Raw genomic sequence first — 26185 nt, forward strand, 5'->3', positions numbered from 1 at the left:
ACTTTGTTCCATTCACATCAAAGTCTTCATTCCCCACATGTACTTACGACATATTATTACTGCAGGTACATCCAGATAAACGTAACTTCAAACACTGGGCACATGACCCACATCCCGCTGCCGTTCGCCCATGGTGGGGCGAGCACCGCCGGGCAGCTCCAGCTGTTTTGCTGATTGACTGGATACAAGCAAAAATTAATTCCAAATCAAATGTAAGAATAAATGCAGTTTATTATATTACAATAACAGGAAATAGCATGCAATATAATAAAAGGAAACAGTACTAGTTATTATGCATAATATGATAGAAGAGCAATAGGAGTGAAGCATCAGATCATTACTGCAAAGCGTTACAGACAATAAGGAAAGGATACATCACTAGTTACCACCTTAACATTGCCCAGGTCCACCCCTTCGGCTGGGAGCCCTGTTGCAGCTGGCACCAGGAGTCTCTTGGGAACTGAGAAAATTCCATCACAGTGCATCCACCCGTAGGTGAGGCTTCTGGCCCAGTCCCAGAGCTCAGCCACCTTTATAATCAGTGAAAAACAGAAATAGTTTACGCACACAGTGTGTGTAAACTCTGAAGTTTAGGCAAAGTGCACGGCTGTGAGGTTCACGCAGGCCAGGGCCGTGGCCCAACGCCCGAGCGCGGCACAGGTACTGCGGTGACGCAGCTGCACACAGCACTGGGTGTTGGGATGGGCCTGCTCATATCTTGCTTGTCCAGGGGCTCAGGACAAACACCACCGGCTCATTAAGCTGTCCTTGAGCTCCCTGTCCCAAGTTAAGCAATCCCTAATTAAAGATGAAGCCTTTTTCATAAGCAGTAATCAATTTAATGAATTTTTACCATACCAGCACAGGTGGCCAGGCAGCTTCACGTGCCAGCACCATGGTAACACCAACAACAGCACAATTTACAAGGCACATTTGCATTTTTCTGCAGGATGGCCATTTTACGGGGACAACCCTTGCTCTCACTTTTCCGGCTGAGACGCGAGGTCGGGAAACCAACTGCATTTTACTATTGCTGCCGTTGCTGCTACTGCTGGGTAAGGCCAAGGAGAACATAAGGGCTCTGACAGAAGCCAAGTGCTGCATCTGTGGCATCAGTAAAGTCGCTCAGCTCCAGCTAAGGCCTAAAACGTAACTCCCGGCCTGAGCTAACGCACAAAATAACCATAAAATAAGTTTTCGCTGCTGCTGCTCCTGCAGCCCCTCCCCCCCGGCCTCTTTACCCCGCCTGGAGTCCTAACGACAGCGACGAGGGAAAACCTGCGGGGAGAAAGCTGCTGCCTCCCGTCCGCAGCGGGGCTCCGCACAGCCGGGGGCGCAAGCGAGACCCGGCTCGGCTCGGCTCCGCTCCGCTCGGCTCCGCTCCGCTCGGCTCCGCTCGGCCCGCTACCCCGCGCCCCCTCGCGGCCCGGGCTCCCTCGCGGCGGCGCCCCCGGCGGGCCCGCCCCGCAGCTTCCGGCCCGCACGTCCCGCCCCCCGCTCGCCGCTCGCTGGGGCCCGGCCGCCCACGTGACGGTGCCACCGGCGGAGCGACGGCGCCCTCAGCTAATGGCGCCGCGCCGCTCCCCGCCGGGGCGGGTCGGGCCGCGCCGCCGCGGCCGCGTCTCCTCGGGGTGGGCCGGGAAGCGCGGAGCGGCCGCGGCCGGGCCGGGGAGGAGGAGGCCGCGTCATGGAGGAGGCCGAGCCGAGCGAGCGCAGCCCCTTGCTGAGCAGCGGGGAGCGCGGGCGGGCGGCGAGCGGCGCTTTCCACGGGCGGCGGCTGGCCTGCGCCGCCGTGCTGCTGGCCGAGCTGCTGGAGCGCGTGGCCTTCTACGGCATCACCTCCAATTTGGTGCTCTTCCTCAACGGGCCTCCCTACGGCTGGGAGGGTGCCCAGGCCAGCCAGGCCCTGCTGCTTTTCATGGGCATCACCTACCTGGTGTCGCCCTTCGGAGGCTGGCTGGCTGATGCCCTCCTGGGCAAGTTCGGCACCATCCTGCTCAGCATGGCGCTCTACCTGCTGGGCATGCTGGCCTTCCCTGTCATCGCGGCACCGCACACCCGCCAGGGCCTCTGTGGGGACATCCCCTTGTTCCCCATAGAGAACTGCTCCTCTCCGGCGGCCAACGCCACCGTGGCGCCTTGCTCCCAGGTGGGAGCCACCCGCTACTGTGCCAGCGCCACCTTCGTCGGACTGGTCCTCGTGGGGCTGGGCGTCGGGTCGGTCAAGGCCAACATCACCCCATTCGGGGCGGACCAGGTCAAGTATTTTTTGGCAGCTGCTGCCAAATCCTTTGTGGGTGCTGATCCGAACCAGGGGATGGCTGTCAGTCGTGCAGGGGGGCTTGCCTTGGTGGGGTGGGCAGTGCACCCGCAGCCTCCAGGTTCTGTACGTGTTAAGTCTCAGGGGGAATCGGGTCACCCAGCCTTGTGCCCTCTGCAGTGCTGGCTGGTAACTTGGACCTTGTTTCATAGAGTTTTGGTAGCTGTGTGGTGTCTGGTCTCTTATGACCCTTGGTTTCCTGGTAGCTCTGCCTTACGTGTGGTACCTGATTTGGCTAAACCATCACCACCTTGAGGAGTTGGGTTGAACAGCCATTAAGTACCCAGTTAATTTGACCTCAGAGCTCATCGGATGAAATACCTTATACACATTTTATCTTTGACAAGGATGACACGGGCCTTCAGCGGCAGCATTCAGAGGCCTTTATCATCCTGTGATAAACAAAGGCTAGAGAACAAACAAGTCTTTTATGCTTTAGGTATTCTCTGTGCTGCACTGCCCTTGAGTGGTATTTTTGTTCGAACTAATGTTACATGACAGGTGGGAAGGTGCTCTCAGTGTGATAACATATTACCTGGGCTGTTCTCATAAGGACATAGCCTGTCAAACAACCTTACTCAGATGCACTTCAGTGGTATCATTCGTTGGATCATCACTGCAGAACCAAGTGGCTTTACAGAAAATATTTCAGAGGCAGCTCATTGTTCAGTATCGACTGGAATGTGCTGTTGCACCTACTTTTTTTACAATCTTACGCTAAGGTAGTAGGCTGACTGGATGTTGGAAGTATAATTTCTGCTTTACAGATTGAGAATTTCAGGTACTTAGGTACTGAGCAGCTTTTCTAACCAAACTGTTTGATTGATGACAAAGCAAGGAAAATACCCCCGATCTGGTTGCATGTCTGTTTACTGGCCCATTGGGTTCTGGTTAGAGCAGGTATCAGAAATGCCATGAAATTCTTTGTGCGAGGTAGCATCTACCACAATAACATACCTCAGTCTCTATTGTGCAGTTTACATTTGTCATTCTTTGGAATGACACTGTGTCCCCCCAGCGTATTGGTTCTGTTTAAGATAGCATGAGCCCATCAAGTGAAGTGGCTTTAATATGACTTTATCTTGTAAGGTGTTTTTCAAAACTGACTGCTTATCCCCAGAACACTTTATGAACGTTAAATATAAGAGATAAATAATGGCAGGAACAGGGCAGAAGAAGAGCCATTGCCAATGGAAGTGTAGCTGTAACTAGCTGGATTTTCTAAAGGCTTTCCCCTGAGGATTTCACAGAAAGCAAGTTTTGGCTAGATTTGCAGATAATTCACGGTGATTTATGTATGGTGAAGCAAAAGAAGTACACCTTTCTGGTTCATAATAATCAGTAGAGCTCTGCCGAGCACTGAATTTTTTCCCTTCTCTCTTTTTCTGGATTATCATTACAGCATACCACTTACCTTGTTGTGCGGTTTAGGGTCCTCTGGGGTGCATTCTACCTGTATAGGAATGTAGCAAACTGCTGGGTAGGTGGATATATATTGCTGAGAATAAAGTCTGTCTCTGAGAGTCACATTCTTGGGACACCAGAACACAATGCAAACATGTTTTGGCTGGATGTGTGCTGATAAGATTTGTCCTCTTTCCCTTAAATACCAAACAAAGGAAAATATGACTTGTGTATCATGTACTTCAGCTGATATGAACCACCTTGTAGGTATTGTTAATTACACTTCATTGTAATGAATTCAACAATTAACATTCATAAAAATTACCATGTAATCTTTTCAGTTTTAGCGTATGATCTGTAACTTGGCTGGAGAGCCTAAATGTAATGAGGATTTATTTATTTGGAAGAAAAGAATTGCTTTGTGGAAAACAGGAAATTAAATTCCAATACTTCTTTTTCTCCAAAATTAAAAAAGATGTACTTTCTTAATTTCTGTTAAATGGGTGCTTTTAGAACTGGTGTTACAAGTGACTAAGTAGACATAGTATAGAGTAACTTTTGCCAGTCAGCCTAGGAAAGAAAACTACTGCAAACTAAGTATAGACCAACTTTACTTAACTGTGTTCTAAATGAGAGCTGTTTTTCTAGAAGTTGCAGGTTGGTCCATCATACAGGTCTAAATCTGGTTCTCAGAATAGTGTTTATAATCATGTGATATGTATAACCTGGCATTTTCAGTTCTGCTTTTAAGCGCCAGTGTTCTGCAGTCACTTCCTGTTCAGTGTGGCAGTTTGTGACCTTGTTTCGTTAGGAAACAATATGACTGTCCCTCATTATTGTGAAAGCTGATTTAGCTTCAACGTTGAAGCCAATATTAATAGTAGACTTCTGATCTGCTATCAGCTACAATCATTGCTCTACTTGTAATCTATTGTGGGGTTAGGGTGGTTAGAGGTGCTAGGTTTAACCCTATGTCTTCTTTCTGAATTGCCATCATAGTCTTTAAATCATCAGCAGTCCATAACCTGCCAAAAATCTTCTAGCTTTGCTAAAACCATTGCTAATGGTAGCATCACCAGAGGCAGGATGCTGTTGGAAATTGCTGCTGTCGAGATGGCTTTTTAGTGTGATTTTCAACCTTTATTTCTTTGTAGAACTTTGATTTTCCAGCCTCTGGGGAAGGATGGGGGACCATGTATAAAGACTTGATGGTCACTAACTGCAAGTTACTGTGTTGTTGAACTTCTTAGGAGACTGCGGACATCTAAGACTGCAGGTGTTTGAAAACTGAAGTTGTGGCATTCACATCGGCAGTACTAACTTGTTTTTTTGACAGAAACAATGGATGTACTAGCGAGGGGAAGCAGACTTTGAGGACTGCTCAGATTTTAGTATAAAAATCTGAAATTATGTAGCAGCTCAGTAGTACTGTATTACTGAGCTCTCTCCAGATGCTTTCAAAGAATAACTGATGCCTGTAGTGATGGATTAGAAGGTCAGAATTCTGTAGGAGTAAACCTGACAGGAAAACGTCATTGTGCTTTTCTTTTGTAGGCTAAGGACAAGGGCAAGCTTCTACTTTTCATCCTTGCTCTGTTGCGTGGCTGCTCACATAGTTGGCTGGGATAGATTTGGGGGGTTTTGTCACATTTGCCACTTGTGACTGTCAGTTGATTGCAGGAACAAATTAAAACTGCTGATGTCAGTAACTTTTAAATAATTGTTTTCCTTTTATGAGAGTCAAATAGGAGGTCATAGCTTTGGATCTGTCACAAAGTGAAAAGGGAGAGAGGCAATATGATGACACACTGGAACTCTGAAATGTTGGGGTTTAGGAAATACTTGAGATCCTTAGCAGATGATGTCAGAAATCAGATGTCACTGTGGAATGCTAGACTCCAGATAGGTAGTAGCTGCTGCAAAAATAATTCCTGCGGGTAATAATTTCTTTGAAACAGACCTAGCTGTAGAGAGCTGGGTAATTACTTTGTGACAAGGCAGAGCATCTAAACATAGAAACTACGGGGAAGCAATGATGCTTTTATAGATTCCTGGCTCTTTACATAAAAATCAGGAACATCTAATAGAATCTTAATACTTGAGCTGTGTAATATTTTTGGTTTTGAGCTGTACAAACTGCTTGGATTAGTACTTGGATCATCACCTAAGAATGATGCTGGTGTTGAAAAATCCAGGGGAGGGATAATTCAGCAAGGGATCATCTTTCTTCCAAGTCAGAATGAGGTCTAAGTGTTAACTGCAGGGATGGCTGTGCTGTGGAAGTTGCTGTCGGTCAGATATTTGTAATGACTTTTCATCAGATGTTGTAACTACAACTGCTTCTTTACTGTAGTTGCATTTAAAATTTTGTTTTGATTGTAAGATGTTAAAACTCCTATCCTACATGAGTTTAGAGTATTGCACTGCAGTCACACAGCTGATGTGTCCTCTGCTGAAAGTGGCTGTAAATAACTAAATGATTACATAATTACCATAACATAGTGTTCCAGGCACTCAGGATTCTTTATCGTGAAAACTGTAGTTGTAATTATATCTCACCTGACCATAATTAGTCTGATATGTGTTTTGTTTTAGAAATTTTGAATTTTGAGAACTATTCCTTTACTATTTTGAAATCCAGTGCTGTGTAAGTCCCAGTTAGAAAACACAGAATGACACTGTGCTTTTCTTTCTGCATTTGAATTAACTATATGTAAATGGTAGTTATCAGATATAACAAGAAAAAGGACTTTTGGACTGTACAAAAATCAATTGTTAGGTTAGATTTTCTTTTGCGGAAGTTATGTTAGATGTCTTGAAAGTAGCACAATCATTTTATTTCCTCTTTAGAGGCCACCTGAATGCAGGCAGCATTGACATGTGGCCAGTTACCGACAAAGCAGCTGTGGCCAGAAGGCTTAAGAGTTGCTCATTTCCTTCATTTCTTTGTAGGTGGATTTTTTTGGTGTGGGTTTTGTTTTTTTTTTTAGTTTTGGGTGAGGGCTATGGGGGAGTGGGAGGCTTTTGGGGTTTAGTTTGGTTGGGTGTGGGTTTTTTTTTTTTAATTAAAATGGTTTAATTAAGCTTATGGTTTAAAAATGTAATTTTAAAAAAAATTTAAATGGTTTTATTAAACTTATGGTTTAAAAGTGGAAAATCTGGGGCAATTGGGATGCTCCTTGTATGGTACAGTAGGTCATTCTGTATTTTTGTTGAAGTAGAAGCACTACTGGAGTGTTCCTTAGTGTTCTTGGAGAATGATGTGGTATCCCATTTAGTAGGGAAAAAAGCTGTGTAAGATTGAGGAATGCAGACTAGTGAACTGGAGACTCAAGGTAGGATATTTTGCAGTGAGAGTTGATCTAAATAAGTGACAGCTGTCCAACTCTGCTAAATTTTGTGGAAAACGTCTCAATCTGGGCTGATATGCAAAACAATGTGTTATCTTGAGCATATAAATTGTGTGTATTAGATACTTGCTAATATTCATTCAAGTTAGGGCACCTTTGAAACAATGTTACTACAGTATTTGCATTTGCTGATAGGAAGCCTTGCACGCTAGCCATGGCATTTTGCTGCTACTGTTTGCATTTTCCTGTTGTAGGGAGTTTGACTAAAACGTGATAAATATAAGAAGGTTACCTTTTTCATACCTTTTAGATTTTGTTATGATGGGGGCAGAATCTTGTAAACATACCTATTTTGACCTTTACTGCAGGGATGTGGAACCCTTAGCCCACAGGACAGGTTCGAGCCAGGACCCACACCATACTTGTACCATTTATGTGCAGAGTTTTCCTGCTGCAGTTGCTGGTAGGACATTAAGAATATAATGAAGCTGGTGGTGCTGGTACCACAAGGAGAGTGTGTGCTTGAGCACTGATGAAATTGAGCCGAGGGAGTGATAGATTTTCCTTTCTGCTTGGATGATTGAAAATAATGTAAGCATAAGGGGGGAAAGGAGACATCGTGCAGTTTTGAGAAAAATACTTGTCCCTGATAAAAGTAAAATAATAAAATTCCAACATGGTTTTCTTCTTGGTTCCTTATTAAAATGTAGTGTGTACTTATGAAGAGGATAAACCAATCTATTTTGTGCAGTCACACAACTCAAGTAATAGTTAGAAAGGGGAAACCTTGAGTCGTCTGCTGTAAATGTAATATAGCTTATATTTTGGGCAGCTGATGTAGTGCTTGAAAGGAACTACAAGGATTGCCTTTTAACACTTGTTTTCTGGCTTTGGTAAGAAATCTTCATGGCTGTTCCGCTTTGACAAGATATTCCACCAGCTAGTTCAGTGCAATTTTTATTAAGTTATTAATGTTTGTAAATGAAATGCTATAGTGGCATTTCAGACGTGGCTGTGATGTGATTTTTAGGCTATATATACCTTGACAAAGAAGCAGAAAATGGATTATTTTCATTGTAAGCCTCTGGTGGGTCTGTCCTTTGAACATTGCATTTCTTTTTGGTCACTGTTTCAAAAAGGATACTGGAGATGGAAGTTTCAGGGAAGGGCCATGGACATGTCAGTAGTTCCCATGCAAGGAATCAGGAAACAGTCTGCAACTCTCTCTCTCAGAAAAGGCAGCTGGAAGGAAGATATGACGGTTTGTGGAAGTAGTGGCTGGGGGAGAGAGGCAGAACTGGACCAGGGGTGGGATGAAGCTGTTGTCTTCTGTTGTTTCCTGGAACATGGTAAAACGAGTGGGACTGGTACAGGGCAGGTTCAAAACAGACAGATGGAGGTGGTTCTCCCCACTGTATAATTAGCTGGGGAACTCTTTGCCACAGGATGTTACGGATTTAAAAGCTGACCTGGGTTCAGAGGCAGTCTAGACAAGTTCATGGAGGGGAGACCTGCAGCATTTGTTAAGTAGACAGAAGACATCCTTCGTTCATGAAGTTTCTCAGGAGCTAATGGTTGGAGGCTTGGATAATACTCGATAGAAGCACTGTGCTGTGCTTGCCCTGTTCTTGCCCTGTTCTTACCTGTATCGAAGTTCAGTTTTGTCTGCCAGCTTTTCTTTGCATAGACGTGAGCAAGGTCATTTGTAGGAAGAGTGGGAAGCATCCTCCTTGCAGAAATCATAAGAAAACTGAGATTTTATGATGAAGAAATGGAAACTCTCTAAAATAGATTGCTAACTCTTCATATAAGTGGAGCATTGTGTTTATGATATAATGATTTGTTGCCACTTAGGGTTTAGAAGGAATTCCTAGCTTGATATGTTACTGCAGGTGATGACTGTTAAAATTACAAAATGGGTACCAAGTTGAAACTGGAAAGGGAGAATTTCTTGGATTTAGGCTTCAAGATTGTATTTGATATGCTAACAGCCCCACCTGAATGCCTAACAATGCTATTAACCATGCACTGGAATAGATGCCTTGATATTTTTTTTTGTTAGGCTTGGTTAAATGATACTGATGGGTTTTTGCACCACTGAGAAACTTGAAGCTGTAAATCAGAACTGACAATGCTAAAAACTTACTTCAAGACATAGCTTGCTTTTTTTATTGGCAGACTAGACACAGATTTTTTTGAAGATCTGACAGATGAGGAAGGGAAACTTGCAATTAGAAATCAAGAGCAACTGACTCAGCAAGACTGGTGCATGGCACTGACTTGCTAGTCGTTGTTAATGGCCTTTCAGTTATAAAACAGTGACAAGTACGGTATTATGAATTCTTCTACAGACTAGTTGATCTTTTTAATGTATTTCAAATTTTAGCTTGCATAATTTCTCCTACATCACACCTTATGAGTGATGCTGGGTTCCTGTGACTTAATTGCAAAACATGGGGTGACTTATGGTAGGCAATACAGAATAAAGAGTGATGCTGAAAACTGTACAGGGTAATTCTGTAAACCAGGGATGTCTTTACTTTCACTGAAAGCTTCTGAAAGACGCTGAAAGCTTCAAGCAGAAAAAGAGCACTATGAACTAGTGCTGACCTAACATAGGAGTAAATGTTTACTGGGATCTTGTGACACCTCAAGCAACCCAAATGTAATTATTTCATTTTTTTAAAGGTCAGAATGGCAAGTGTTCAGTTTATGTTCTGATGAGAGGCATTAGGACTGTATTAAAATTTAAATGTCTGCTTAAATTACCAAGTAGTCATTTGAGGCTTAGAAAACGGAATATGATTAACTATTTTGCATACACAGTTGGAAGAAGAAATTGTTGCAATACTATTAATACATTAATTTTTGGGTAGCTTAACTTTTTTTTACTAAAAAAAAAAGTCCACTTCTGTGGACTACGGGACATTAATCTGAGTGATCTTTGTCTAGAGAAATGATCAAATGAGAGACAGTGCAGTAGAAATAATAATGAACTCTATGGGAAAACGATGTAGTTTAGTATTGTATGACTTTTCTATCCCTGTGCTGAACTTCTAGAAGGTCACTGATGTAATGGGGTAGCTCAGTAAGGTGTCATTTCATCAAATACCATGCTAAGCCCAAAACACTTCAATCATTTCAGTATGACACTAAATTAAACCTATACCCTTCAGTGCATTGAACTTGATTGAAGAAAATTAAGCCTGTTTATCAGAATTCAGAAATTAAATGACTTGTTTTTAATCTTTTCCAGGTCAAAGATCGGGGTCCAGAAGCCACAAGAAGATTTTTTAATTGGTTTTATTGGAGCATTAATTTGGGAGCTATTCTCTCTCTGGGAGGCATTGCATACATTCAACAGAATGTGAGCTTTGTTATTGGATATAGTATCCCAACAGTTTGCATTGGGATTTCATTCATGGTTTTCTTATGTGGTCAGAGTTTCTTCATCACAAAACCGCCTGATGGTAGTGCCTTCACAGACATGTTTAAAATTCTCGCATATTCTTGTTGCTCAAGAAAAAGACATGTGGAACATTCAACTAATAGGTTTGTAATGAGCTCTTTTGTATAGTCTGAATTCAGTGAATCGGCCTAAGAGTTGGAACGGGTTAGTTCGAACTAGCTGGCAGTAAGTCACCCTAGAGAATACACTAGAATATGCAGTTTTGCTTTGAGAACTGAAACTGGAAAATTGGCATAATGGAGGTGCTTTCTGGGAGTTCTGGGATAAAAGAGGGGCACGTTTTGAGATCACTGATCTCCATGCTGCAAGATCATCAGCTGTTGTCAACTGAGTGCTGTGACTTGACAGTTCAGTTTCTGGAAGTGTAATGTAACCTAAGTGTGCTGGTTTTAAGCGTTAGTTAACTTTCTACTTTCTTCTCTACTTAGATATGTTTAACTTCTACTTTGAAAAACATGTCATCTGTATTTAGTGTCGTAACTGGCTTGATGGCAGCCAAAACATATATTGGCTTTTTGCTTTCTAGATGGTTTTTCCCCTCTTAAGAGATACCCATGGAATACTGGTGGCTGATTTTAGTCAGTGATGATAAGAGATGTCAAGTGCCTCCTCTGCAAGGGCTTTCGTGTATTCACATTGCAAATCAGTTTAATGAATCAGAATAACCTGTATTTTGTGATACTGTTTCTTAAGTTCTGCATATCGCAGAATATATAAATTATATTTGTGTGTGGTGGTGGGAGAATGGGAAATAAGGAAACCTTTATAATGGAAGTTTTCAGCTTGTGCTTTAATCTGCTGATGACTCATTCTGGCCTAGTTTTGCTGTATTTTACAGGAATAGCTAACTCATTTTTGAAAGGCATGAGTTTCTTTATAACGAAGTGTCACAAGTTTGCCAGTTGTGTCAGTTTTTGTTGTTGTTTGACTAAACGTTTCAAATTCTTTTCAAAAGTGAAGGCCAGGGAATACTTCAGCAACCTCGCAAGCAAAGCCTGTTTGAGATGGCCAAGTTGTCTCGTGGGGGCCCATTCAGAGAAGATAAAGTAGAAGATGTGAAAGCTCTTGTCAAGATTATCCCTGTCTTTTTGGCTTTAATACCTTACTGGACAGTGTATTTTCAAGTGAGTAGTTCCAAACGGTTACATTTTTATTTTACGCATCTAAAAAACATCACTTTTAATTTAAGGCCATAATTTCCTCTTCTCCCAGTTGCAGTTGAAAGGTCTTAGGACACTAGCATTCAGTTGCAGTTCTGAGTCTGTGTTACAAATCTAACTCCTGTCTGAAAACCACCCCCCAGATCAGCTGCCAGGAGGAAACATAGAAAAGCTTCAAGGGGAAACTGTTCCATGAGGTCTATCACAGTTAGTGTTCAGTAGCTGTGATTCTAAAGAAGATTAATATTGAAAAGGATTTTTCAGAACTCTAGTATTGACAGTTTGACTTGTTTAATACCCGTGTGTTCAATACTGTCAACTACTTGTCTTTCACACACCTGGGTTGCATCTCAGGAGTCATTTAAGTAATATTATGTTAACAAAACCAATACTATGTGATGGTAGCTGCTTCTGAATTTTTTTTATTTCCTAGATAAAATTGTTGTGGAAAGCTGTATTAGCTTACCAGTATGCCAAAGTGTCTAATTTCACCTTTTTCTGGGGGCTTTCATAAATATGAAACTCTACCCCGAAGCTGAGACATGAATAATGGCTACTAAGAATACTTCCAAATAATATTTTGACTTAATAATAAAAAAGAAAACAAAAGCATTAAAATGATAGTTAAAACTAACAGTTGTACAAATTAACGTATCTTAAATGCTGCGCTCTGTTTCATCTTGCATTTGATTCAGATAGATCAGGGTAAGTGGTCTAGATTTCATTTTAATTACTTCCTTTCTGTTTTTTCTGTCTTAATGAGATGAAACAGGATGGCAGGTAGGTTTTTGAGGGAAGATAAGCAGAAATTGTTTTGAAAGTCACATGAGTGATGCTTTGTGTTTTTAATAAAAATAAATGTAAAGGTTAAAAAATCTTGACATGTTCTAACAACAATTCTTTTTGTTTTGCTATATTAACACTTTACCTCTGGTATAATCTTTGTTAATTATTAAAAATGTAAAAATACCTTGCTCTTAGTACTATCTTGTTCAAGTAATCACAACTTATCTTTCCTAATGCTAGATGCAGACAACATATGTGTTGCAAAGTCTCCATCTGAAAATTCCTGAAATATCAAACGACACCAACTCAATTCATACGGTAAGCAGGGCAAAGCAAGTGAAAAGTATTTTTTCTTTAGTTGAAATGCAAAATGGGTAAGTATGGTACAAAAATTCCAGAAAGTTAAGGGGAATCGATAGCCACAGACGTGGGGCATTTAGAAGCATGACACATAGTACAGAGATTTTGGCACAGCTACCTGTGTATGGAGTTCACACCATTCTGTTTTGAATGTATTTAGGTAACTTTCACTGCTTTAATTAAGAATGTCTTTATCCTTCAGTAGACAAAGTACGATCTTTGAAGAAAGCTTATAAATCTCTATGCCCTAAGTTTTCAAAGTCATAAGTAGTACACAAGCATTCCTAAAAACTCAGGAGGAATACCCATACTGAACTGAAATATTAGTATTTGCAAATTTGGAATCTGAGATACATTTGTAACTTTATACTGCTTAATCAGTATTCATTTTACCTTGATTCAGTTTAGCATATTGAAGGAAGTTGTTAGATCAATATTTTTCAAGAAAGGCTGGCATCATGTAATTGCAGAAATGGTACTGAGGAATAAAAACGAAAAGTATGAATGTAAGTTGTTAACAGGCTTACTAAAACGTTCTTTTAAAATCAAGTTTCTTCTGTTTTATTTCAGATTCATATCAGTAAGACAGAATGGCTTCAGTCTTTTTTATACAGATCAAAAATACAAAATGCTGGTGTTTTATTTTTCTTTGAACTTGTCTGAAAACTGAGCTGCTTCTGAATCACAGCCAAAGGCTTAATGGAAGTTTTTAAAATATATATATATATATATATATAAATATATAAAATATAGATATAGATATAGTCATACTGGCTAAGTAAGACTTCTAAACCAACCAAATGATAGTTACTTAGTTTTATACAGTTAAAAAAACTATAAAGAAAGAGTAGTTTGACTTTTTCAGTTAAATGCGTGCTGTCAACAAAAGAATCTAAAGCAAATTTCCTCAACTGAGTTCTCTGTGGATTTTTTTTTTTTTTTTTGCATAGCTTTTGGGGACAGAAAGCCATTGCCACTTTAACTTCAGGGTTCCGTTTTGTGGTGTTTGAGTTCCATGTTCATTTAAAAATAAGATATTTTCTTATTTCAAAATCCTAATTAGTCTGAGGCTTCTGTTTTAGTTGCATCAGTTTTAATTGTGGACCATATTCAGGGTAATTGTGTTAGATATACCTTATATATATATATATACACACCTAATAAATATATACACCTAGTTTTACTTTAATACAGGTTAGTACATTTACATTTGCTCTTTTCTTTGAGCTTTTTACTTTTCTTTATTGCTTGAGTATGAGAGGGGACTCTTAATATTTTTCTGTTATTATGAACTATGTGACTCTTGTTAGAACATTGTCGTCGTTGGACTAGAGAAGTGGATTTTCTTTTTTCTAACAAAGTGCACACAAGACTTCAGTGTCCCATTGTCAGTCTGAAAATTAAAAATATTGTCAGTCTGAATATTTATTGTATAGAAATTAACATGGAGCTTTGTTTATCAAACTGAGCTTTCCTCACCACCTTTTTTGGGCATTAGAGTTGTTTTCAAGTTGTAAGTAGAGCATTATGTTTAGATTAGTTAAAAAAACAAACAAACAAAAAGTTTTCATTGGTGTTGCTGAAAAGACTTTAAAATACCACTCATGCCATGTAGCCACTTTGTCTAATTTAAAAGTGTGCCTTTAAAAGTTAGTTACCTGGTTTTAGTGTTTAGTTAAAATATGCAGAATTTAAGGCAGGGACAATGGAACAATGATCCTAGTCTCTCTTGATACTTCTAAATCATTTTTTTCTGTCTTGCTTAACTGACTGGCTCCTTTCTCTGCAGCACATCTGTTGTGTTGTTCTTGTCTTGTTTTGAAATACTCTGCTGTGATCTATCAGCATTAACAGTGTAAGTCAAATTAATTAGATTTTTGCTGTCTTCATTGGTATGTGGTTTACCTGAAGGATGCTGACCTGTAATCTGCATTATGTGGGTAGTATCTTTGAAAGTGATTCTGACTTGTTTGATTGCTCCAAATGAAAATTATTTGTGGTAATTAAGGAAAGGTGTGGTACTACAATGTTTTACATGAAAAACATTGTACCTTACCAGGTCTAGGTTTTCCTTAAGTTCTTTTAGCACCTCTGCCCAATAATAATAAAGTCTTACTACCTCTTGATTTGAAAAGAGTGAAATATGTGTATGCCCTTTTAATTTGCAGGCTCCTGATAGAGTAGAAAATGGAAAACCATACATTTTAAACAAACCCCCCCCCCAAGTGAGTGCTTCTATGAAATACAGCAGTGCCAGAGGCGTTTGGTATTATTCTTCTGTCTTACCAGATTCAGCAATGATAAAACATTCCTACATCCTTGACTCTTAATTACACAAATCAGTCTTTGTACAAACTGTTACATAGGTTAATGCTGATGTGATATTTGAAGCAAATGAAAAGGTGAGTGGGAGAGGGAGGGATATTGAAAGTTTTAAATTGCTAAATATTTCAAAATAAGCAAGAGTTTGACTCGGCAGAAGTCATGGTGCATTTTTCGAAGTATGTGAAGATTGCTAAGCAATGTACATAACCTTATGTATCAAACTGCCGAGTATTTTTATATAGCTAAACCAGCTTATTCCATTTTCAAGTCTATGATCTTGAAATGCCCGGGAAACATTAAGTAGAGGTTGGGGTGAATTGAGTTTTACCATCATCATCATCATAACTTCTTGGGGTCAGCAAACTATGAACCAGAAAGCATTTGCCAGGGTTCCTTGGAGAACTGCAATGGCAACTGTCATGCACAGCAAGAAAGCCGTAGTACTTCTAATTACTGTTGTCACAACGTATCTGCGTGCAGAGTGCTAAAAATGTGCCACGTACATATGCTCATGCTAGCTGGGGATTTTGACAAAGCCGTGTGTGGACACAGCTTGATGTCAGTCAAAGACTTGGTGCACTGGCTCAAACTCCTGTGAAAGTGCCAACTCCGGCTTCGCTTATGCAGAACTAAAGGTTCACATTTTGCTAACTCCTTGTTTTTGCAGTGTGTCATCGTCACAGCCATACTGGAGTTCTTGCAACCGGCCAGTGAAACGGGGTTCTCATCTAGAATGAGGGATGCATGCCCCCCCCCCCCCCCCCCATGTTAGAGGCTCAGGGCTTGGGTTATTGAGATTCTTGCAGTGGTTGAGATTTGCAGCCTCAAGGGAACGTGGCTGTCTTCCTCTTACTGTGGGTGTAACTTCACATTGTCACAGGCCCCTTGGTCATCCTGCGTAACCTCTAGAAGAATATTCATCTATTCTAACCTTGAGTTTACACACACAGGGAAACAGTTTAGTATCAAAAACTAAATCTGCATCAGAAACGCATAGTTCAAGCCGTGCTTGTATTTTGGGTCAAAGAGTCAGTGCAATGCACAGTACAGTATCACGTTGTTCTAAATGCAATTTTAAAAAATATTCCCAAACCAGAACATTTTTGTAAGTCTTCCTGTGCTGTCTTGGTTTGTTAGCTCAGAACACAGTACAGTATCACGTTGTTCTAAATGCAATTTAAAAAAATATTCCCAAACCAGAACATTTTTATAAATTTTCCTGTGCTGTCTTGGTTTGTTAGCTCAGAACACAGGCTAAATATTAGTAAGCTTGGTAGAAATTGTCTCATTCATACAGACGGGAATCTTACTGCCAATTACTGAGTCTTGCAAATGAGAAAGGATGCAAGTGTTACACCATTCTCTTTGTTCATTTGACAAGTGTAGTTTAATTTTAATTGAATTTTGTATTATGTGACTAAACTCTGTTTCTACTGTTCTGTGCCATAATTCTGAAAGTTCTAAGCCTAATAATAGAAGATCTATAGAACCTGGCTATTAAATGTTTTTCGTGACTGAAGCAGAAAAAACGTTTTAATTCTGTCAGACTAGTGTATATCACTGAAAGCAAAATAATAGGGACTATTTAACTGCATTAAATCATGATTTGCATGCCATTAATACTGACTTTGAATGCTTTTAAAAATGTATCTTGGGGTATATTCACTTAAATAGTCTGCACAATTTTGTTTACTAGGTTTGAGTGGCTTAATCAATCATTCCTCAGACAGGTGTTCTATGACTAAAAACATCTCAACCGTAGAAAAGCTCCCAAAGGATAGTGATTTTTTCCCATTAAATGCATTTCAGGATGCATGCAGAAAACCTCACGTTGTGATAATGCTAATGGCTTCCTCATCTTTCAAAAGGAATTTGTACAGTTTTAGTTAGATAGTTAACTTTTATTTTAAAAATAAAAATAAAAATTGAGTAAGGTCCTAAAAAAAATTTGCAAAACATCTTTGCTGAGTTCTACATTTTGTTTTCTCAGAGTACTCTCTTCATTGGCCCAGTAATTTTTTTATTCCTGGTTTTCTTTGGAACAATGTGCAGTATTTGCTTTTTTGAAAAGAACCTTTTTTCTCTGGGCACTTGACATTGTTCAGTCCCACTGGAAAGCTCCTACACCCATCCATCCCCCCAAAAAAACCCAAAACCAAAACCAACAAAGCAAAACAGAAAAACCCACCCAACACCCACCTCAGCCCAGCTGGAGGTGCATCTATAGTGTTATATATTATTATAGATTATATAGAGCATAGTATATATTCGTCACTATAGTTATACAGTGGGGAAGCATTTGTGCTTCTGAGCTAAGAGAATTATGAACTGCCAAATTAAAGGAAAACCTGAATAACTGATGGTTTTCCTCAGCTTTTACATACTCTTATTTTTCTTTTCACAGTAGCTATCAGTACACTGTGGTTTATTTTGGATCTCAGTCTTCCATCAAAAATATTTTTTCCTTTGTAAAATAATAGGAAAAATCAACCCTTAAGTAGGAAATTACTAACTTAAGTCATCTTATCTTTTCAGTTTCCAGCAGCCTGGTTGACTATGTTTGATGCAGTACTTATTCTGATCCTAATACCCTTAAAAGATAAATTGGTGGACCCCATTTTAAAGAGGAATGGCTTGCTCCCATCCTCACTGAAGAGGATTGCAGTTGGAATGTTCTTTGTAATGTGTTCTGCATTTGCTGCAGGTAAGAAAACAACTCTGAGATCTACTTCCATAGTTATTTATTCAGCTACTTGCAATAGCATTTAAAAAAAACACCTTTGTGAATCTTTAATTTGAGATTATTGAGAAGTCTTTTCCATGGGATAGTTAGAATGCAACTGCATGACTGTATTTCCCACAATGAAAGATACTTGATCCAAAAACTTACTGTTTTGAATGTTTGAAATAAAATTGGACCATTTTGCCTGCCTGCAATAGACTTTGAGTATACCTTTTAAAACCAATTGTCAATTAAGGTTTTCATATACAGTGTTACTTTCTAGTATGCTTGGTAGAGGAGAACTATTTGTCTTCTGACTGTATTTTCTCAACAAATGCCTTAGCTTCATGATCAGTGTTTAGGTTGTCTGAACAAAGTGTCCAGTGTTTGGGTATAAGGCTGTTAATCCTCTTAAAATAATCTTTATGGTATTGTTGAGGTCCATGTTGTTTGATTTATTAACAATTTATCTTGAAGCTGAAAATTTATTTACCTTGAAAAACAAATTAGTTCAGAAATAAGTATGTTCCTTCATATATTTGACTTCCAAGTATTAAAGCAGGGAAAGAATTTTAGGTAAAATTTCACTTTATCTGAAACAATAAAGTTAGGTTATAGCTGAACAAGAATTTCCTCACACTTTGGGTTTTTTTCTCCCCATCTTAATGTTCCCTAATGTTTGGGAATTACCGTAGTGTAAAATAGCTTAGCTGTAGCATGAAAGGAAAAAGATGACAACTCTGTTCAAACCATAAATCAGCTGCTTTTGAGATGATTTAAAGTTGTTAAGCACTGCTGATGTGGAACTGAACATCTCTGAGCAATGCTTCATAGAACCTATAGCCTTCACCTAGTATCACTGTAATGAACATATTGATAAAGCATTATAGCATTAAATAAATTAATTTCAGCAGTTGTAATCTCCTATATTTTAGAGAGGGACACTTTATATGGCTATTAAGATTTCTTTCAATGAGAGAGATAATTACCTTATTAGGCCAAGGTCACTTTGCGTGTGGGCAAGTAAAGCTCTTAAAGCAAAGTCATTTAAACTTAAAATAGGAATTTTTCTCTTATTCCATGTTAACTTAGGACACTGCTACCAGCAAAAGAAGATGATGTAGAACAGTTAAATGTCAGGTCTTTAAATAGAACCTGCTGGCTCACATGTAAGTGAGTTCAAACCCAGCAATATCTGTCTTCATTAGTACTGGGGGAAAAAAGCTTATTGAGCTACAATAGCTGAGTTGGGGAATGGGTTCGCATAGCAGAACTCTTAAAAATTTCAACTACTTGTTTTCTATTCACCTACAAATGTAACACACAATTTTGTTGTTTGAGCCTCTCCTAACTCTTCCACAGTAGAAACTGAGAAGGTAAATTCTTCGGGTGGTTATCTGCAATCTGGTTGGAAAGTTTAACCTTTAGACTAACTTAACATCCCTTCATCATAGCATGAATTTAAGAGCTTCGGTTGCAACAAATTTGGGGCATAGGAAACTCTGTTTATTTTAGCAGGGTGGAAAGCTTCTGTTGGTTCGTGTTTCATAAAATTTTTATTTTCTCATTAAATGTTAGTTATAGAAGCCATATTTTAATATTCTTAAAATACAACATTAATTCCCACCATTTCTGCCTAGAGGTAGACATTGATTAACATCTTAAAAGTATGAAGCTGTTAATGTCTTAACTTGCAGTCTTGGAAGTATCTTAATAATTTTTTGTGTGCCATATTTCCATTTTAACTTACTTATCTAACTGGCATTAGTTGTGGATGCTACTTTAGGCTACCTATTAGATTTTTTTGGCTTATTTTAAATACCTTACAAACTGTATGAGAATACAACTGATTAGATTTAATGAACATCTGCAGTGCTTCATGCATTTTATCATAAATTCTGAGCAGCAGTATATAAGGTTATTCAACTGGAAAATCTACTTCATTTATAGAGTTTAAACAATTGTAGCAAGCAGTTAAGATTCTTTTAACTACTAAAACTGTAAGATTAAACTTGAAGCTTGTCTATCAAAGTCTAAGAAAGAATTCATAGATTCTAGATTCTGAAGTACTTGGCCTTGAAGATAAATTTATGACAACGCTTGGTATGTTGTAGTTATGCTCCTGTGTGGTTAAACACCTCCTAAATCTACTTACGTTAAGAAGAGTATCAGAGGCATTAAGGATCACTAGATGTTAATGTTACTTAGCATTAGAGGTGCAATAATTTTGTGTTGAATGCATATGAATGAAATTATGTCTGAGTTCTTAGCTGATTGTACTGCCTTGTTTACATTTTAGTTAAGTTCCACTCTAAAATGTTTGTCAGCTGTATTAAAACTAAAACACCAAGAAATCCAGGTTTATTTTAATGACATCAGCTTTTCACTGTTCAGAGGGCACTGAGGTGGCTGAAAAGCTAAAGAAAAGTACTTAAAAATAAGATGGGTAAGTGGTCACCTGAAAAGAAATGAAGGTAGAGAAAATGTGGTGGCTTGACACTAAAAGGTACTAAGTTCAGAACAGTCTTTACCTCAAAAACAGATGTTACTAAGGAAAACATACTTTTTAAGAAACATTTTGGGGCCTCAAGGTAGTATTTAAGCAAACTTGAGTAATTCTGTTTTCTGTGTGTCATGAGATTAGGCTGTAGAGCTGTTGCAAGATTTTGTACTTGAAGAGATTCTGGACTGCTATGAATGAGTAAACACCCATTATATAAATGCAGCTTTCCATCCTTTTCAAAGTACTTTCCAAAGTCACTTGTTCGTGTGTGCTCCCTCAAGTCTGGTTTTTGGAGTTCCAACTCCCTACAATAACGAAATGCAACGTTATCCTTAAGCATGTGATTTCTAGAACGTGTTCAGTTATGGCCTCACCTACAGAATGCATATAGGGACTACAGGGGGTTTTGGGTCCCAGCTTGGGTCCCTCACCATGGTCAGGACTGATAAGAAGCTGCATGTTGTGGTGTGGAGGCGTTTTGGCAAACACCACTCGTTTCCCTTGGAACACTAACTTAGGAGAGACATGGGGATCTGCTTGGCCCCCTCAAGGTTTGTATGTCATAGATCTCAGAAGAAACAGGAGAACAGATGTTACATTGGGCATTAAAAATGGCTTGTGCTTTTTTATATGAAAAGTGCTGTCAATAGGTTCTGTCAGCATCGTATTAAATGTCCATGTCATCCTTTGGCTGCCTCTAGGAAAGAAAAAGCTAGAAGTGAGGAAACAGATGTAATCACTTGTACATAGTATGATATCCATGAAGCATCATGTCTGTCTTCTAAATCTTGTACAATTTTGTTTTGTATGTAAGAGGAGTGATATTTTGTGCCCCAAGATTAGGTGGAATCTTGGCTCAGTAAGCAGAAAGAGACCAAAACGGACAGGCACAAAATGGGAGGCCGTGTGTGTATAACGTGTATTACAAGTAGCAGTGCCATTGACTTACTGTTGCTCCTCTGAACTGGTGATTAATAAATTCCCCTCATTTCCAAGGATATTGAGAATTCTTTTATAGAGGTCCTTTTTGGGTGAGGCGGGGAATTTTATTAACTATTAGCTATTCTGTGCATTTTATGTAACAGTGCGGCAAATCCTTTAATCTGGGCAACTTCAACAAAAACCCTACAGCATTATTTGATACTCACTTTCTACTCTAAACTGTTGTGTTGAGCAAGCTAAAAATGGTTATATTTTACATTATCATGTCTATTTTTCATTCTACATGAAGTACTTTCTCTGCAATGTATTGCTTGTAAATCAAGCTCTAATGAGCTTTTGGATCTCTTGGGATGATAAGTGTCATATAAATGTCATGATCATACTCACAGAGGATTTTCATAGTTCTACAGGACTAGTGTAGCCATTTCAATAAGGAAAATGGGTTCTCGTTTATTAATACTGTGGTGGCAGGTGCAGTGGTTTAACACTGCAAAGTAGTAGTTTGAGAAAATGAGATTCTTTAAAAAAACCGAACAACATAGTTTGTATGAGAAGGCTCTCAGCTAATCCATCTGGAAAAGGCTTAAGTACTTATAATTATTGCTACTGAATAAGAATATAATCACTAATTCTATGGCAGAACTGTATGTCTTGAAGTAACAGTAGCAAAAATAATCTGAAATGCTTTATGTTAGGAAATAAGGAGATATATATTCCTGTTTTATAGTTTGTAATTGCACTGCAGGACTGAATTGTAATGTAATTCTTAATATGTAATTTAATTCTTAATATGAAGAAACAATGTTTGCATCTTAGGTCAATCTTTTTTACCCCCCCTTAATGCAGGAATTCTGGAAAGCAACAGACTGAAAATTGTAAAGGTTAAAACAATTAATCAGACAATTGGAAATGTTACATACCATGCTGCAGATTTGCCGATATGGTGGCAGATTCCTCAATATGTGCTGATTGGATTCAGTGAAATATTTGCAAGTATAGCAGGTAAGAGTCTTTGTGTGTTTTAAATCTGCTTTCTCATCTGTCCTAAATGATGGATTCTTAAAAAAGAAATACTTACTTCTCAAATCATTATAAATAAGCTCTAATGTTTCCAAATATAATACTATACCATATAACTTAATATAAGTGGCAAAGCACACAATTGTCTTTCACATTTGAAAATTTTTTATATGAAAGTATGTTTTCAAGACTGAATTTCAAGTAGAGCAACACTTAAAATATTTGCATGTCATCCAGTTAGAATTGGATATTTGCAAGCCCTAATGGAAAACAATATACACTTTCAATATTGTATTTTAAAGAATAGTTTTGATGCAGTGTTGTTTCCTCTGAATCTTTCCCTGTGTTGCAAATAAAATTTCTGCTTTGTAATTTTTTTGGCGTAAAAACTGAGCTCACAATTTAGAAAGTGAATTAGTAAGTGTCAACACTTTTCTGAGGGGAAAAAGAACCATCTTTAGAAAGATTTGTCACTAATTTAAATTCATATTACTTGACTTTTTACATCTCCTGAAATAACAAAATTTGTAACGCTCAATTTAAACTACTTTTTTTGTGAATATTAGTAATGAAGTAGCTATTTTTTATACAGTATCATCTGCTTTATTTACAGATCAATTTTTCTATAGTTGTTTTAATACTTCAGTGTGATAGTAGGGAAATGGAAACACTGTTCAGAATCTTGCCTTTCAACAAATGCAGATCTTAAATTTCTTAATGCTGTTCTGTGTGGTGTCGTGGACAGCTGTGTGATTATACTGATTTTTAAGCTGAAAGTGAAGTGGGAGGAGAGGGTGAATAGAACTACAAAATCTTATTTTCTGGTCTGTTTCATATACACGCAGGGCTCATTAGCAGGAGGAAAGCACAGGCAACTTACCTGTTGTCACTGTGCTACGCCTAGCACAGGTGTCCTGGATTAAACAGTGGAAGGGTATTGTGAGTCTCTTAGCACAGTGCTTGCATGCCTAGTGCTTGGGAGCAATGCGTAGTTACCAGTAAGAAACCCGTCATGATCGTAGAAGTAGCTATTCTGATCCTACTTAAATAGAATGCAGAGTTCCCTGAGTGGAACTCCTCCAGTGGCTTGACTTAAAAATCATTTAGTATTTGCTTAATTATAGTTACTTATTAATGTGTCGAAGTACTGTTTCAGAATATTGAACTTTGAAGATCATCCATTCAAACTGGGATTACATATAGGTCTTTTTTCTTCGATTTCTTGTAACAGAATTTCTTGGTTTCGTTTCCCGTGCAGGAGGTTACTGTCATTCCTCACTCTGGGCAAGCCCAGTGCATTCAAATAAGATTCTCTAACGTCCTGTTGGCGGTAGCCCAAGCTGTCTGGTGGCCCATTTGTTCCCCTCTTAGTGGAACAGAGAACTTCTCCATCAGGTTTCTGGTTACATGTCATCACAGTTGTTAGGAAATAAAACAAAGGTGGTTGGATTGCTTGGCAAGTAGAAGAAAAGGTGGTGTGTGGCTTTTTGTTTTGTTTTTCTATCTCCTCATTTGCTGTAAGCTTTTCTTCTAGCTGTCTGGCCTGGGATTTCATGTGACTGGAAGAATTAGACGTATCGATCACATATTGAACTACTTTAGTTATTCAGTATGTTAGAGGAATTCTTTTTAGATATGGCTTTGATTTGTGTGTATTTGTAGTTTTGTGGATTGCATTCAAATGCCCCACTAATGTACTCTTTCCTTCCTGGTGGAGGGTAGGTTGATGTCTCATGCCAGGTTGCTGGGAGTGTCCCATTTGCAATGGGAATGCAGCGTCCTCCAACAGTTAATTCTGTGCATGCACAGGGCATGTACCTGGAAACCAGCACCTAGCACAAACTCTTCTGACAGTAAATGCAACATTTGGAAATAAGGTCCTACTGTATTGCACCAGTTGAAAGCCTAGTTCTTCAGGTTTTGTAGTGCAGCAGTTGGTATTGGAGATGAACCCCTTAAGTGGTGAATGGCTGAAGGTCTGAGGTCACTGAAACCTGATAGGAGTCCCAAGACACTGAAGACTTTAGATTCTTAAATGGAAAGTACGCTTTGGCAGTGCAGTTGGTACATATCCTTTGCTAGAGGATGTATCTGCATAGTCACTGCTGTCCGATAGTACAATACATTTCATTATGTGTGAACAGTAGCCATCACAAATCCTAACATACAAAAATCTCAAGATGGAAGTCTTGTTAATTGAATTACTTACTAAAACTAAGGCTGTATTTAGCATTTTTATCAAAAGAGTAAAATGAGTTACATTTATGTGACAATTAAATCTGGACTGAGATGAACAGATTACTTATCAGAAACGCAAGTCTTCATGCAAAAGTAAATTTCTTCCCTCTTACACATTCTTGTTTCTTTGTCAGGCACTGTTACTAGTTTATAGGTATTCCCAAGGGCAAAATAACAAACCTGTCTGCAGGTCGTGAAAGGTCAAGGACTTGATGCATCCTCTGTTGAACTCCAGCTGAGGGTTGGTTTTTTCAGCTCTTTAGTGGATGACTTTGTAAGAAGTCTTTAAGGCTTACACTATTCTTATGTGAATACTCTTCTGTTCTGCACTTGCAGGGTCTGTACCAACAGCTTTATAACTTCAAAACCTGTTGGTCAGTTTTTTTAGGAGAAATGCAAATGCTTCTTTCTTTGACCAGAAATTCTATGCAGATCTTAATTGCTTTGTGTGTTACACTTACATTTTATTTGTTTTACAAAGCTTTTTTCCCTGCCTTCTAATTGTTATCTAAACTGAATTCTTAGTAAGAAGGCCTTTCAAGATTTCATAGAGTATACTTTAACAATTTGATATTAAAAGTTGATAAAGGCATCTATTGTGCTATGAAATTCAGCTTTAAAATAAGCAGTGTTAATGGTTACAAAACAATAGTGATTTGGAAATGTTTATGATGAACAAAAGGGGACTAAATGTCCTAAGAGCAGAGACATATGCTTGCTTTTTTGTTTACTGTAAAACTAAGCATACTTTTATTAAGCCACATTAGTTACACTTGAGGTACCTTTAAAAAGATGACACACATTGCGTTAATCTTTTGTATTATTCTGTCAATCCTCTTAAAGCACCCTTATTTAACTGGGAATCGTAATCTCACGCGACACCACCAACTAGAGAATTTCATTTCAGAACAGCTTGTTTGAGGTAGCGTGAAATCGTTATCAATGGCTGCCAGCAGGCAAAAATATCTCTGAAGGCAAAGAAAAGATTTTATATTCTTTATGCCAGATTAAATATTCGGGCTGTTGGAAACATTATTCAAGTTTAGAAACATGCCTTATTTTTTTGCAAAAAGTGCAGTGTTCCACCCATTTTGGGTTTTGTATGAGCCTTAAGATCTGTTTCCAGCAGTAACACTTGCATCCAGTATATCTGTAAAATAAACAAGAGAAGCAATGGGCCAGATCCTTTCATGTAACATGCTTGAGCTTAACTTGTACAGAATGTACAAAAGCCTGGTAATGGCTGGTACTCTGGAGACTTGCAGCAGCTATGGTAACTTAACAAGAGGTTACAAAACAAGCTACTGTATCCTGAGAATAGTCTACTGCTGCTTTTTTTTTTTTTTTTCTTTTTTTAAGTGAGATTGGCCAGATAAATACTCCTTCAAAAATCCAAATTGTTTTATTAATGGCAAAACCTAGGAAACAAATTTGAGTTCTAAATTCTCAAATATAATTTTGCCCCCCCTTCCCCATTTCCAGATCTCTCTCCATGTCTGTAGCGATTCTCTTCTAAGGGTTGGTGTTTACAGGAACCCACACGGCTGAGTTGCACAGAGAATGTTTCAGTTCCTGTGTGGAAGTAC

At 38.8% G+C, this 26185-nt stretch overlaps 1 protein-coding gene across 1 annotated transcript in view; it reads left to right on the forward strand.

Moving 5' to 3' along the window:
- The first annotated feature begins 1542 nt into the window (after positions 1–1542).
- The window catches only part of SLC15A4 (solute carrier family 15 member 4), a 30777-nt gene continuing 6134 nt past the window's right edge, over positions 1543–26185 (forward strand). The window contains exons 1-6 of the mRNA XM_056337853.1: positions 1543–2257; positions 10331–10626; positions 11499–11667; positions 12730–12807; positions 17710–17878; positions 22188–22343. Coding sequence (XP_056193828.1) covers positions 1688–2257; positions 10331–10626; positions 11499–11667; positions 12730–12807; positions 17710–17878; positions 22188–22343 — 1438 coding nt within the window. The 5' untranslated portion in view covers positions 1543–1687. The remainder of the gene's footprint in view (positions 2258–10330; positions 10627–11498; positions 11668–12729; positions 12808–17709; positions 17879–22187; positions 22344–26185) is intronic.

Source organism: Falco biarmicus, chromosome 1 (genome assembly GCF_023638135.1).
Source record: "Falco biarmicus isolate bFalBia1 chromosome 1, bFalBia1.pri, whole genome shotgun sequence".
NCBI classification, from domain to species: Eukaryota; Metazoa; Chordata; class Aves; order Falconiformes; family Falconidae; genus Falco; species Falco biarmicus.